Here is a 13,596-nt window from a genome sequence, read left to right as displayed (position 1 = left end):
TGTGAATAGAGCAACAGTGAGAATGGCTGAGCAAGTGTCTCTGTAGTAGAAATAGACTCGTGTGAGAATGTGTCCAGCAGCGGCACAGCAGGGTCATAGGCTTGTTCTATTCTTAGAGTTTTAAGAAACCTCCACTTGAGTTTCCATAGTGACCGCATCAGTTTGCACTCCCACCAGCAGTGCATGGGATGTAACAGGATCTCAGAGTCATTTTACCTTGCATTTCCTTGATGGCTAAGGATGTTGGACCTTTAAAAAACATTTACTAGCCGGGTGTGGTGGTGCACGCCTTTAATCCCAGCACTCCCGAGGCAGAGGCAGGTGGATTTCTGAGTTCGAGGCCAGCCTGGTCTACAAAGTGAGTTCCAGGACAGCCAGGGCTATACAGTGAAACCCTGTCTCGAAAAAACAAAACAAAACAAAACAAAAAAAATCAAAACAAAATATATACTAGCCATTTGTTTTGTCTTTTCAGAACATTATTCAGTGTCATATCCCATTCTTTCATTGGGTTGTTTTCTTGATGTGTAGTTTCTATGTTCTTTGCATAGCCTAGGTCCCCATTCTCTGTCAGATGTATAGCTGGCAAATGTTTTCTCCCATCTCTGTAAGCTTCCATCTCTGTGGGCTCCTCACCAAGCCAGCTCAGTCAGTCAACAGGGTCTCAAGAAATCGAGTGAGGATTGAAAAGAAAAAGACAGATGACACTATAACATGATTCCAGCCAGTGCTGAGGTTGAAGCCGGTTTATTTCTTTTTCAGTCTGCTTTTAGATCATTCTAGGTACATACAAAGAATAGGGTAAGTCCGAAGGCATCAGCAAAGTAATCAAGGAACAAACAAGGCAATAAACAAAGTAATCAAGCAAGGTGATAAACAAAGTCCCGGGGTCAATGTGTCTAGGGGCTTATCAGGATGACCAGGATACAAGGAATACAACACATTCCTAGGCTGCATTTACCTTGAGCCTACTTCCTTGTCCTAGCCCAAGGTCAAATTCCTGCCAAATCCCTAGAAGCAGCTCCAAAAGCACTCCACAGGCTTCCGTCTCTGTAAACTGTCTCTTCCCTTAATTGAAAAGGTTTACTGCTTTTTCATTTCATGAGGTCCTGTTTGCCAATTACTGGCCTTATCTCCTGGGTGAGCCAGATGAAGACCTAGTCAGAAATTCTTTACCTTCACCTCAGTCCTAACGTGCTGCCCCTGACTCTGCCTTCTAGTAGTTTCAGAGTTTCAGGTTTTATGTTGAAGTCGTTGGTCCATTTGGAGTTGGTTTTTGTGCAGGGTGAGGCATAGTGATTTGGTTCCATTTTTCTACACGGAACCATCCAGTTTTCCATGCCATTTTCTGAAGATGCATGTCATTTCTCTAGTCTGTATATCTAGCATCTTTGTCAAAAACCAGATGGCTGTGTTTGTGCACATATGTACATGTGTGTCTACACATCTGAATGCTAAGTATGGATATCTGCCCTCTGTGGTGTGATTTATCTTGTGTACCTGGCCTTTTAAAGGATCCCCTAGTTGCTAGCCCTGTAAGAATTCTTAGCTTGACCCTATGGCCTTCAGTGTTATTGCCTCTTGAATTTTTGGGAACAGGATAGGTTATTTAAAAGAAGAAGAAGAAGAAGAAGAAGAAGAAGAAGAAGAAGAAGAAGAAGAAGAAGAAGAAGCAGCAGCAGCCGCCAGCTGGGGCTGAGAAAGTGGATTGGGCTAGCAGAGTGAGAGGAGAAGGCAGTTGGTGCAGAAGATATGGTAGGAGACAGTTGAGCCGGGAGGGGCTGAGATGAACGAAGAGGCTAGAACAGTTGTCACAGTTTGGAGCTGGGAAAACTGGGAAATGGGGATGTTTAAGCAGACTGTTGGTGAACCAAGGAAGGAACAATTGGAGAAGTGTTTGAAGGGACTGGGCTGGAAACTTGGAGGAGGGCTGGCAGGGAGTTAAGAGGACTGGATACTGTGGTAAAATAGCAAGCCATTTTACAGTCCTCTTAGCCTCTCTCTTTGCCTCTGTGTCCCTTTTTCTCCATAAAATCTCTACAGACATACATTCACATTTTTCTTTTCTGAACTACATAAAAATAAGTCACACTATGAACATTTCTCTGTTGCTGTCTTAGTTAGGGTTTCACTGCTGTGAACACACACCATGACCAAAGCAACTCTTGTAAGGACAACATTTAATTGGGGATGGCTTACAGGTTCAGTAGTTCAGTCCATCATCATGAAGGTAGGAGCATGGCAGCATCCAGGCAGATATGGTGCAGGAGGATCTGAGAGTTCTGAATCTTCATCTGAAGGCTGCTAGTAGAATACTGGCTTCCAGACAGCTAGGATGAGGGTCTTATAGCCCACACCCACAGTGCCATGCCTACTCCAAAAAGGTCAAAACTACTCCAACAGGACCACACTTTCTAATAGTGTCATTTCTGGGGACGAGCATATACAAACCTTCACAGTTGCTGTATATCCTGAGCTTTTGTCCCCACCGGCAAGAACACGCTCAGGACAACCGGAATCTTCTGCAGAAAAAGCTTTATTGCTTACTTCTTCAGGAGCCAGTGGAGAAGAGAGAGGAAAATGGCGGAGCCCCATCCCTTTTATGGAGGATTGTCCTCCGCCTCAGACGTGTCATTCCCTGATTGGCTGCAGCCCATCGACCAGAGTTGTCGTCACGAGGAAGGCAGAGCACATGGAGTGGAAAACTACCCCGGCACATGCGCAGCTTGCTTGTTTACTACTTAGAACACGGGTGTCAGCACCATCTTGTAATGGCGAATGTGAGGGCGGCTCCTCACAGCTGTAGTTAATACTGATAGTCCACCTGACCACCTCTACAATTGTCTCAGAGCTAAGCATCTATAGTTGTCTGTGAGGGATTACAAAGGGAAGACCCACCCTGTATGTGAATGGCAGCACTTGTTGGTGTTTTGATTGGAAAGGGGAAAGAGAGACGAACACCAATAGCCATCTCTTTCTGCCCCCTGACTACAACTGCAAATGCAATATGACTGGCTGCCTCATTCCCCAGCCACTGCGCCTTTCCCACCGCCATGGACAAAACCCTCAGACTGTGAACCAGATCAAACCTTTCATTCTTATCAAATATATTGTCATAAAACAAGAAAAGTAAGCTGGGCAGTGGTCGCACACCTTTAATCCCAGCACTTGGGAGGCAGAGGCAGGCGGATTTCTGAGTTCGAGGCCAGCCTGGTCTACAGAGTGAGTTCCAGGACAGCCAGGGCTACACAGAGAAACTCTGTCTCGAAAAACAAAAACAAAAACAAAAAAGACAGAAAAGTAACCAATGCAAATGTGAATCTCTTAAGAACAAAGACATGCATGTAGATGAGCAAAATAGCATCCTCAAACTGAAGACATTTAATCCTGACACATGACTACTGTCTAACATGCAGTCCACACATGACTACTGTCTAACACGCAGTCCCTGCCATGTATCTCAGGAGTCCCAGGAATGGCTTTTAGAGCTTCCCAGAGTCTCTTCTAGTTGAGTACTGTTCCCTGGGAATTTTCTGTCTTTCATGACAATGACATTTTTCAAGCACCCAGAACAGCCATCCTTGGTGTCTTTTTTTTCTTTTTTGGTTTTTCAAGATAGGGTTTCTCTGAATAGCCCTGGCTGTCCTGGAACTCACTCTGTAGACCAGGCTGGCCTCGAATTCAGAAATCCGCCTGCCTCTGCTTCCCAAGTGCTGGGATTAAAGGCGTGCACCACTATTGCCCAGCTTTTTTTCGTTTTTAAAGATTTATTTATTTATTATATGTAAGTACACTGTAGCTGTCTTCAGACACTCCAGAAGAGGGCGTCAGATCTCATTATGAATGGTTGTGAGCCACCATGTGGTTGCTGGGATTTGAACTCAGGACCTTCGGAAGAGCGGTCAGCGCTCTTAACCGCTGAGCCATCTCTCCAGCGCCCTCAGTGTCTTTCAATATTGCACTTCCTCATTCAAGCGGGGCTGCAAGTGAAGGGTTTCTAGTACTGCTATGAAAACATATAGATGTGGAAGCATGACCTCAGAGGTGATCGGGAAGGGAAGGTTCTCAAAGGCATCACTCTTGGCTGATCTTGGGCTTGAGCAATGAGTGTGTCTTACTTGAGCACACTGTGTCAAGCGGAAGCATTCCAGTCAAAGACAGTGGTGAGAGAGCATGGCAGCCAGAGGGAATGGTAAACTAGGACCACGATGGCTTTCTTTCTTTTTTTTTTGTTTGTTTGTTTGTTTGTTTGTTTTTTCGAGACAGGGTTTTTCTGTATAGCCCTGGCTGTCCTGGAACTCACTTTGTAGACCAGGCTGGCCTCAAACTCAGAAATCCACCTGCCTCTGCCTCCCAAGTGCTGGGATTAAAGGTGTGCGCCACCACGCCCGGCCACGATGGCTTTCATTCAGGAACTTCACTGCTCCCTTTAAGACATCCACAAAGATAACCTTAAAGCTAGGTGGAGATCACAGCAGAGGGCCTAGGCTAGGGATGGCTATCCATGGGCCAATGACTTGTTGTTGGAAAATTCTCCATGACAGAGAGCACTAAACAGAGAAGAGAAAAAAAAGAAAAGGCTTGGCTAAAATCTTGAAAAGTTCTATCATGCAACATCAGGGTTGGAGGTAGCAGAGAAGTGGCCTAAAATATAGGAATAAATCTATGGAGTGTATAAAAAAAAAAAAGGAAGGAAGGAAGGAAGGAAGGAAGGAAGGAAGGAAGGAAGGAAGGAAGGAAGGAAAAGAAAGAACGAATGAAAGGAAGGAAGGAAGGAAGAAAGAGAAAAAGGAGGTGAAAAGAGTTTCATTCAGGTAACTAGAAGGGATGTTAAAGACAAATTGCTCTGAAACAGTAAAAACTATTCAAAACAATTCCAATAGGGATATCACAGGAGGAAAAAGATGGGACTAACAATAGAAAGAGAAGGTGGGGTTTAATAATCAATGGGCAGGGTGAGATGAGGTAGTCCTAAGAGGGGTTCAAGGGTAGGGTAATCACAACTAAACTGACCTAGGAAGCCAGGTCAAGGCAGATCAAGGCAGGTCAAGGCTGTAAGCAGCAAAAGGTAGGGGAGGAGGATGTTGAACAAATAGCAAGGGTTAGGAGATGGCATTACACTGTGCCTGGCAGGGGCAAGCCAGAGAATATGGGCTGAGACTGAGGTCTAGTCACCAAGAGAGCTCAGAGGAGCCTGACTGAAGTCTGTCTGTGGGCGAGTGAGTCTTAGGAAGATGTTGATTGGTGAAGAGCTACAGAGATGAGAACTGAAAAGTGCATCCACGGGACAGTGGGGGATGGGTGGGGGTGGAGTAAGGGGTCACTGGTGATCTGGACAAAAGTTCAGAGTTTGAGGCTATTTTCCATAGAGAATTGCGAATATACTAAAAGGAATCATTTTATATATAATCCATCTTCTGTACCTATATAAGGAACTATTATGTAGCCATAATAAGAATTTTGCTTATATATAATATGGAATGATTGCACATTAAATTCTAAGTGGAGAAAGGAAAGAACACAATAGTATATATAGTAGGTAACATCTTTATAAAAAGAAGGGCATAAAAATACACATTTATATACGTAGGAGTGTCTGCACATGCATGCGTTGGCTGATATATACATAAAATGTTTATAAAAGGATTAAAAAAAAAAAACCCTGGTAACCTTGGTTACCCAGGAGGAGAGGGAACAAACACCCCAGAGCAGGGGTGAAGGGGGTCTTTTCAACACAAGCTTTCTGTACCTTTGAAATTCGATGTTCCATGTGGCTATTATTTTTAAAATTAAAAAGGCGTACATAATTCTTTCTGAGAGCACACACTTGTGACTTACATCTTATTGAACATCTGATCAAATGGTAATGACAGTCCTTGTACTCCTTCACGTTGCTACATGCGTTTCATTTTACAGACCAAACGTTGTTTGTCCAACGCTCCCTCCCAGTGACTCCCTCTTGTAACCAGAATGTTGACTGCAGGATGCGCCTGTGGACATTCCAGTGTGTGCCCACAAACATTCTGCAGCGTGACTTCCTACAAGTGGGGCAAGATACTTCTCCATTGCTTTCACAAAAGGCTGTTCCAGGACAAGGAGCTCGCCTCTGTCCCCTCACACTAGAGCTCAAGGCATTCCAGAACAATGAGTATTCTTCCCCTAAAGGTGCGGGTGTTCTAGTTTCCTTCCTGCTGTGATAAAACACCCTAAACAAAAACAACCTGGGAGGACTTGCCTTGCACTCCCAGGTCACAGTCCATCCCTGCAGGAAGTCGCGGCAGGAACCACAGGGGACTGCTCCCTGCTGGATTATTTTCTATCTGGATTGCTCATTCTCCATTAGCTAGCTATTTAAAACAAACAAACAAACAAAACCCCACAGCCCAGGATGACCTGCCTAGGGATGGTGGTACCCACAGTGAGCTGTATAAATTAATAATCAAGATAATTCCTCACAGAAATGCCCACACACCAATCGGATCTAGGCAGTTCCCCAGCTGATATTTCTCCTTAATTGTTAAGTTGACAGTTAAGGCTAACCAGGTCAGTGGGGTCTGTCATGACAAGAATGGTACTGAGTGCTTTCCCCCAAAAGATATGAACAGGCTGTATTTCCTTGCAATGAGGTAGGGTTGGGTTCAGATGTGAGCAACAGTGATAGGCCCCAGCCCAGTAAGTGGCCCCTTGACCCTCATCTTCCTTTATCTGCTTGGGCTGTGAAGAAGCTTGGATGGAGGACTCCAAAGCCTGCAGTGTTTCTGGGCAGAGTCACAGTGGTGGACGCAGCTTTGAAGCAAACAGCTGACTTACGCTTGCTTTCCATTTGTCCTTCCTTTGACTCTTCCTGCCCCAGGCAATGAGTTCATCCTTGAGGAACTTCATGGTACCACTTACAGCAGGAAGCGAGAGGAAGCAGTAGCTTTCTAGGCCCCAGACCCTCTGCCTATCACACTATTACAATCCAGAGTCTTCCTGCCCTGCCCCAAAGTAGACCATGTTCCATGTTGGGACCTGACAAGGGCATGGTGACCATCTCCTTCAGTCATTCAAAGTATTTTCTGTCAACTAGGCATGACAGCACACACCTGTATCTCGGGAGAGCATGAGAGTGGACAGGATCGAGAAATAGGAACCCAGTTGTGTTGAATTTTGGAGGCTACTATAAGAACTTTTGGGTTCTGCTTTAAGACTGTTGTTGATGTTATGGTGGTGGTTGTGGTTGAATTCCAGAAATTCCTTACCTACCATAAGTCACCATAGCTGTTACAATACTGAATCAACCATTGCAGTGCCATTTTGAATGCCGTGACACAGTGCATAACTTACTACCTTGGAGTTCTGCATCAACAGGCCATCTCTGCATCTATTGCATTCTGTGTTGAGACGACAATGACTTAGTTGTTCAACACTGCAAGTGTCCTGATTTAAATAGTGGAATGAGAACCCTAAGGAGACTGTGTCAGCATGACCCAGATGTCATTGAAAACAAAGACAAAGTGATGGTGATGGTAATGGTAATGGTGGTGGTGCTGATGGTGGTGGTGGTGATGCTGCTCTTGCTGCTGCTGCTTGTTTAATGAGTAGAGATATTGGACAAATGGATTAGGAGTGAGAGAATAACCAAGGAACACACATCTCACAACATATAGAAGCACATGAGATAGTATGTGTTCAAAACACACACAGCAGTGCAAATGGAGACCAACTCACAAATGCACAGCATAGACAAGTACTTCTAAATCAATCAATCAGTCACATTTGACCAAGTGTGATGGTACATGCCTGTAATCCCAGCCTTGTTAGGACATCACAGACATCTCCCACCCTGCAGATTTTATGTTTTTAGGAACTTCAGAGTCAGTTGAATGTCCTTTATGACTACATTTCTAGGAAAGAGAATATGTGTGTGTGTGTATACATACAAGCATATATATATATATATACACAAAAACTGAGGAATTTTACCAGAGTGATGGCTCTCAGACTTGGCTTCATATTAAATCAATTTTTAAGCTCAGATTATTATTATTAAGTGTGGGTCTTATCCCAAGAGATTTAGACTTAATTGACACAGATATATCATGGCTTTTAAAAATCAGCATGCAGTGTAATAGAAGCCAGCATTCTTTCCTTCAAGACTGATTATCCTTGGAGAATCTGGCTTCTATTTGCACACATTCCCTCTGAACAGCTTTTTTGTTATTGCTTTGTTTTTGAGACAAGGTCTTGATATGTGTCCCTGCTGGCCTGTTAGATAGACCAGACTGGCCTCAAATTTACTGTCATCCTCCTACCTTAGTCGGTCAAGTGCTGGGATTATAGGCGTGTACCCCAACATGAAACTCTGCCTTCCCAAAAGTTTTGGTGGTATTAATTGGCTTACTCAGTGCTGAAAAATACTCTCATTATTATAGTGGTTATGATTTTCAACAGGGTATATCTAATAGCAGCACAAAACTTGGTCCTGAAACCCACCAAAAGTAAAATTGAGGTTCTTGAAGACATGATCACTTCCTGGCTGAAATCTCCCACCTTTTTACACCTACAGTCCATTGACAGGAACATTTGCCTCCTTGGAATGCTGGACACCAACCAGTTGTCTTAAAAGCCACATCCGCACCAGCACATCTTCCCTGACATTGACTCTACCACTGTTCCCAGTAATTCCTGACCCTTCGTGCCCAGCACAGCTACTTGGCATTCTTTGTGAAGTGAGTCAGGTACTTCGAAGGATTTATCAAAAATCTTTCACCAGTGGTGGCCATGGTAGGACAGGGCGATTGGTGACAGCAGTGAAGGGCAGGAAGGGTGGGAAAGGTGATGGTGGCGGCATCTGTGGCAGCCATGACAGATTCAGGCAATGGCAGCTGAGGGGATGCATGGTAGCTGGGATGCTAGATACAACGGAAATGAATTTAGTGGCTGATAGCAACCACGGAGGCGGCCCCATTTGTCTTTGCCTGCAATTATGGCTAGCAGGAAGTAGGGAACAAAAGCTAAAGCCTTTAACAAAGTAGTCCTCCATCAAGGGGCTGGTGGAGGTTGGCTTTCCTCACCCCTCGAATGGGAATGTTCTGTCTCCCAGAATTCCCCAGAGAAGTAAGCTCTTACCCATAAAGACAGTTTGCTTGGTGAGATCCTTTCCTTCCTGGTCACACTTCCCGTTGTTCTACGACCATGGCTTTCTGGGATCGTCTCCTGAATCCCTGTCCCACATCCCTTAGCTAAGACAGTGCATCACGAGGAGATTATGACTCAAGCACATATGGCACATTAACAGAACTGAGCCTCTGCCAAGCCATAAAGCTGTGACAAATTTCAAAAGACGGAAACATAAAAGATGTTACCGAACTGACTTAATTAGGCAAGATAACTAGAAAAATCCCCATATGTTTAGAAATTAAGAAATATAACCTCTAAATGTCTAAATTATCCACTACCAATAAAGAGATAAAAAATTAGAAAAATATGCTTTGTAAGGAACGGAGTGTATATGTTTCACTAAAAGAAATGCCTGGAGCATTCATCTCAGAAAGGTATAAGCTGTGTGTGGCGGCACACACCTGTTATCCAAGGCAAGGGGATCAGGAGTTCCAGGTCAGTTTTTGCTACACAGTAAATTCAGGCCATCCTGGCCTACAGGAGATCCTGTCTCACAAATACAAGCCAAAATGAAGATCAACAAAGCTAAAAACAAATTACAGAAAAAGGTCAATAAACTTGATCTACTCCTGTCCGTCTTGATAAAGGAAGAAGGGAACAGCCTGCAAATAGTACTTCCGAAGGGAGGGATAGTACTCCACATGCTATGGACGTTAGGATAACATGGATATTATGAACAGATTTATGACAACCTCTAATCATAGGTAATGTGATAAGTTCCCAGAGAAGATAAAATTACCAAACTAGACACAGCTAGTGAAAAAACAAAACAAATAACAAAACAAAACAAAACAAAAAAAAACCCACCATACAGTTGTATTTGCTTAAACATAAGCACAGATTCTTCACAGCCAAACGTCATCCAGAAGTGAAGTCTCCGTTCTTGCAGTGTGTGAGGACTCAGGAATGCTTGGGACAACTGAAGGCAACAGCGTGATGCCTATGAGGGTCCCCCTTTCACTGTGGGGGTCACCCTACAGTCCTGACAGGCCATACAAAAACGGTCTAAACTGTAGTCTGGACCTCCATTTTGTTTGTCCTTATCCCACTCAAACAAAATAAGCTGTGCTAAGAACATGCCCCAAAACCTGAGGAGGGTTCAACCCACAGCCCAGGAAAAGGAGCCAGGAGTAGAGCCATCAATCCTAGGCAGCCCCTGCTGTTCACCCTCTCAGACCCATTCCCTCCAGTCTTGCCACCCACACGGGGCCTGGAAGCTCCCCCCCCCCCCGTTTTGACTATATAGGACTTTCACCTTGATGCCTAAGCCAACAAATTTCTGTTTTCGAAGTAAATATTCAGAGGAAACTTCCAATGGGCTGGGCTGTTTTCTAAGCCATGACACAAATCTTGGGATTCAAGTGGCTGGCTACTTTTGGAGTCACCTCAAGGGAGGAGGCTTATCTCAATTGTTAATCTGAATGGATGGCATAGGTATTGTTGAACCAAAAATTCTGTAGATCAAGGGATTCTGAAATCTTGAGGACAGCCTCCAGGAAGAATTGTGGCTGATCTGGAGATAGGACTAGTTGGTAGAGTGTTTGCCTTGTGTGTACAATCTTTGGACTAGATCTTCAATACCACATAAACTAGACATAGGACACATTCTTATAATCCTAGCCCTTAAGAGGTGGAGATAGGAAGAACAGAAGTCTAAGTCTTCCTTGGTTACATAGCAAGTTCAAGGCCAGCCTGGGATACATGAGGCTGCCTCAAAGTAAATTAAAATTTTAGAGATTGGTTGGTATTAATAATCTGGAAAGTTCATAAATAACAACCCTAGTGATTGGCATGACACAAATTAAGATTTTCATATACATACAAATATATTAAATTGAAGTGTTTTGACATGAAAGCGACAGGGTTACTGTGTTCTTTTATTAATTTCTCAAAACACAAAGGAAAAAATAATTCCTGTCAACTGCAAATGGTACTGTTACTGCACGGAACCTCATAAATATGAACAGAAATGGACCCTAACTTTTTTTTTTTTTGGTTTTTCGAGACAGGGTTTCTCTGTATAGCCCTGGCTGTCCTGGCACTCACTTTGTAGACCAGGCTGGCCTCGAACTCAGAAATCCGCCTGCCTCTGCCTCCCGAGTGCTGGGATTAAAGGCGTGCGCCACCACGCCCCGCTGACCCTAACTTTTTGAGGAAAAAAAAATTTTAATATCCTTCCATCAACATAAAGTGGCCTTTTCATCTTACACGTTGGTACTGATCAGGCTGCTCCCACGAGTCTTCTAGCCTCTGTCCATTAGCAGTTACCTTGAGGATAGGTCAAGCTTTTATTGGGATGCCACCCCTGGCCTTTCTTCCCTCTGTATCCTAGATGGTTTCTTCATGAACTGACCATATTGGGGAGTCAGTGGGCAACCAAAGATCTGTTACTATGAACACCAGGAAGGTAGTACTAAGACCTGCACAGGCAGGATCTTTTCTGTACTTGAGTCCACCACTCTTTATATGCCGTCCTCTTCTGAGAGCACACCGATCCACACAGATAGAGGTACCAGAGGTTCAGTGCCTGTGACAATGGCCCTCCCTGACAGACAGGGAGTTGGTAAATGCACTAATTTCTATATACAGTAGCTAAGTTCTTGGCCATCTTCTGAGGTCTCATTTCTGACAGTGGTAGCCAGCTTGATAGTGTACTTTTAAAAACTATATTTTATTCATCTGCTTCACTGGGGTGGGAGGCAGGGAAATACCATGGTCATGTATGGGGGTCAAAAGACCACTTGTCTCAATCAGCTCTACCCTTCTATCATGTGGGTCATGGGGTCAAACTCAGGCCTTCAGGGGTGGTGGCAAGCATGCTGACCCCACTGACCCATCTTGTCACCCTTGTAATGCATTCTTTATTGGCTGCCTTCTTGTCTTCCTTCCCCACTCCCTACCACTGTTTCTGGATTCAGACTGAGACTGTACCAACAGTGCCTCGTTCTGAGACTTGGCTTCTGGAAGACTGCGAATCAAGACAACATACAAACCTAGTGAAGGAGGAGGCCAATCCACAGCTTTCCAGCTTTCAATTTTTAAAGTTTATTTAACGAGAAGGGGCCTCAGGGTGCCCAGTATGGCCTCAAACTATGCAGCAAAGGACGACCTTTTGATCCTCGCCCCCTGCTTCTGCCTCTGCACGGCTATTTTCAGTAAGATCAGTATTTTTATGCCCACTGCCCAAAGTCCATGTCTACTGCTCAATTGGATCTAATTCAGCAATGGAAAAAATGTGCTATTTATTGCTCCTCTGCCACGTCTCAAGAGAACAGTAATAAGGTGTAGTGAATGTAGGCTGCGGGTACTAATGGTAGGCAGGGCATAGCTCACTGGCATGTGTGCAGCTACGGGTTGTCTCCAGCTCCAGCTCTGGAGGGAAGAAAGCTGGGCATGGTGGTTCACACCTAGAACCCTGGCACTCAGGAAGACGGCTGTTGAGTCTGCCTCCAGCTAGGTCTATGTAGTGAGCTTCAGGACTGCCTAGACTTAAACATTTATCTGGTTGACTGTGAGTGGGAGGGAAGCCTACCTCCAACACACAGACAGCAGGGCCAGAGATGGCTGTCTGAGTCATCCTACTCCTGAGCCTAGAACAAGAGCACCCAGGCCCCTCCTGAGCGCTTACTTGGCAGACCAAGGAAAGCCGGGGGATGGATGAGCAAGCTTTCCCTCATCGCTCTTCTCCCTTTCAATACTGAAGGCTGGAATCAGAGCCCAGTACTCAGTCTTTATTTATTTAGTGTCCTGATGTCCAGGAGCGCCAGACCCATAGCAGGGCCCTCAAGACTATAAAACTCTTGTCACTCTTCTAGGAGAGGACATCAAGTGGGACGGTCAATCAAGTCGGTTTTCTCAAAGTCCAAGGGGTTGTCAGGAGGCAGGCAGGGGCTGTGCCTGTGGAGAAAACATATCCGCAGTTACTGGCCCTGAGACCTCTGATAGGGAAATGAGGTAACACAGCGGGTGTCTGGAGGGAAAAGGTGCCAAGTAGTGGCCTTGGCCACTTGCCATGAGAACAATTTGACCAGGATAAGCGAAACATGGAGCTGGAAGGTACTGTTCTTGTTTGTTTGTTTGTTTGTTTGTTTTTTGGAGGACAAGAGACAGGGTTCTTACTCTAGCCCAGGGTAGTTTAGAACTCCCAGTACCCCAGGCTGACCTAGAACTCACTTAATGGAACTCAGGCTAGATTGAACTCATGGCAATCTTCCTAGTTCAGCCTCCAAGTGCTAGGATTCAGGCCTGTGCCAGCATTGTTACAAGTGCAGGGGACCTAGGGGCAAACATCTCTCACTCTAGAGAGCTTCCTTTCAAAGAGGAGGGAGAGACATACAAAGAAGACACCTAACTAGTCAGCTGGTAGGAAGACACCTAACTAGTCAGCTGGTAGGAAGACACCTAACTAGTCAGCTGGTAGGAAGACACCTAACT

At 44.8% G+C, this 13,596-nt stretch overlaps 1 protein-coding gene across 1 annotated transcript in view; it reads right to left on the bottom strand.

Moving 5' to 3' along the window:
- Window positions 1–12,187: 12,187 nt before the first annotated feature.
- Chchd5 (coiled-coil-helix-coiled-coil-helix domain containing 5) overlaps window positions 12,188–13,596 on the bottom strand; it is a 5,434-nt gene continuing 4,025 nt past the window's right edge. The window contains exon 4 of the mRNA XM_021155409.2: window positions 12,188–13,059. Within this exon, the coding sequence (XP_021011068.1) occupies window positions 13,036–13,059 (24 nt within the window). The 3' untranslated portion in view covers window positions 12,188–13,035. The remainder of the gene's footprint in view (window positions 13,060–13,596) is intronic.

The sequence above is a fragment of the Mus caroli genome, chromosome 2, assembly GCF_900094665.2.
Source record: "Mus caroli chromosome 2, CAROLI_EIJ_v1.1, whole genome shotgun sequence".
NCBI lineage: Eukaryota > Metazoa > Chordata > Mammalia > Rodentia > Muridae > Mus > Mus caroli.
This window is presented reverse-complemented; position numbering and strand designations above follow the sequence as displayed.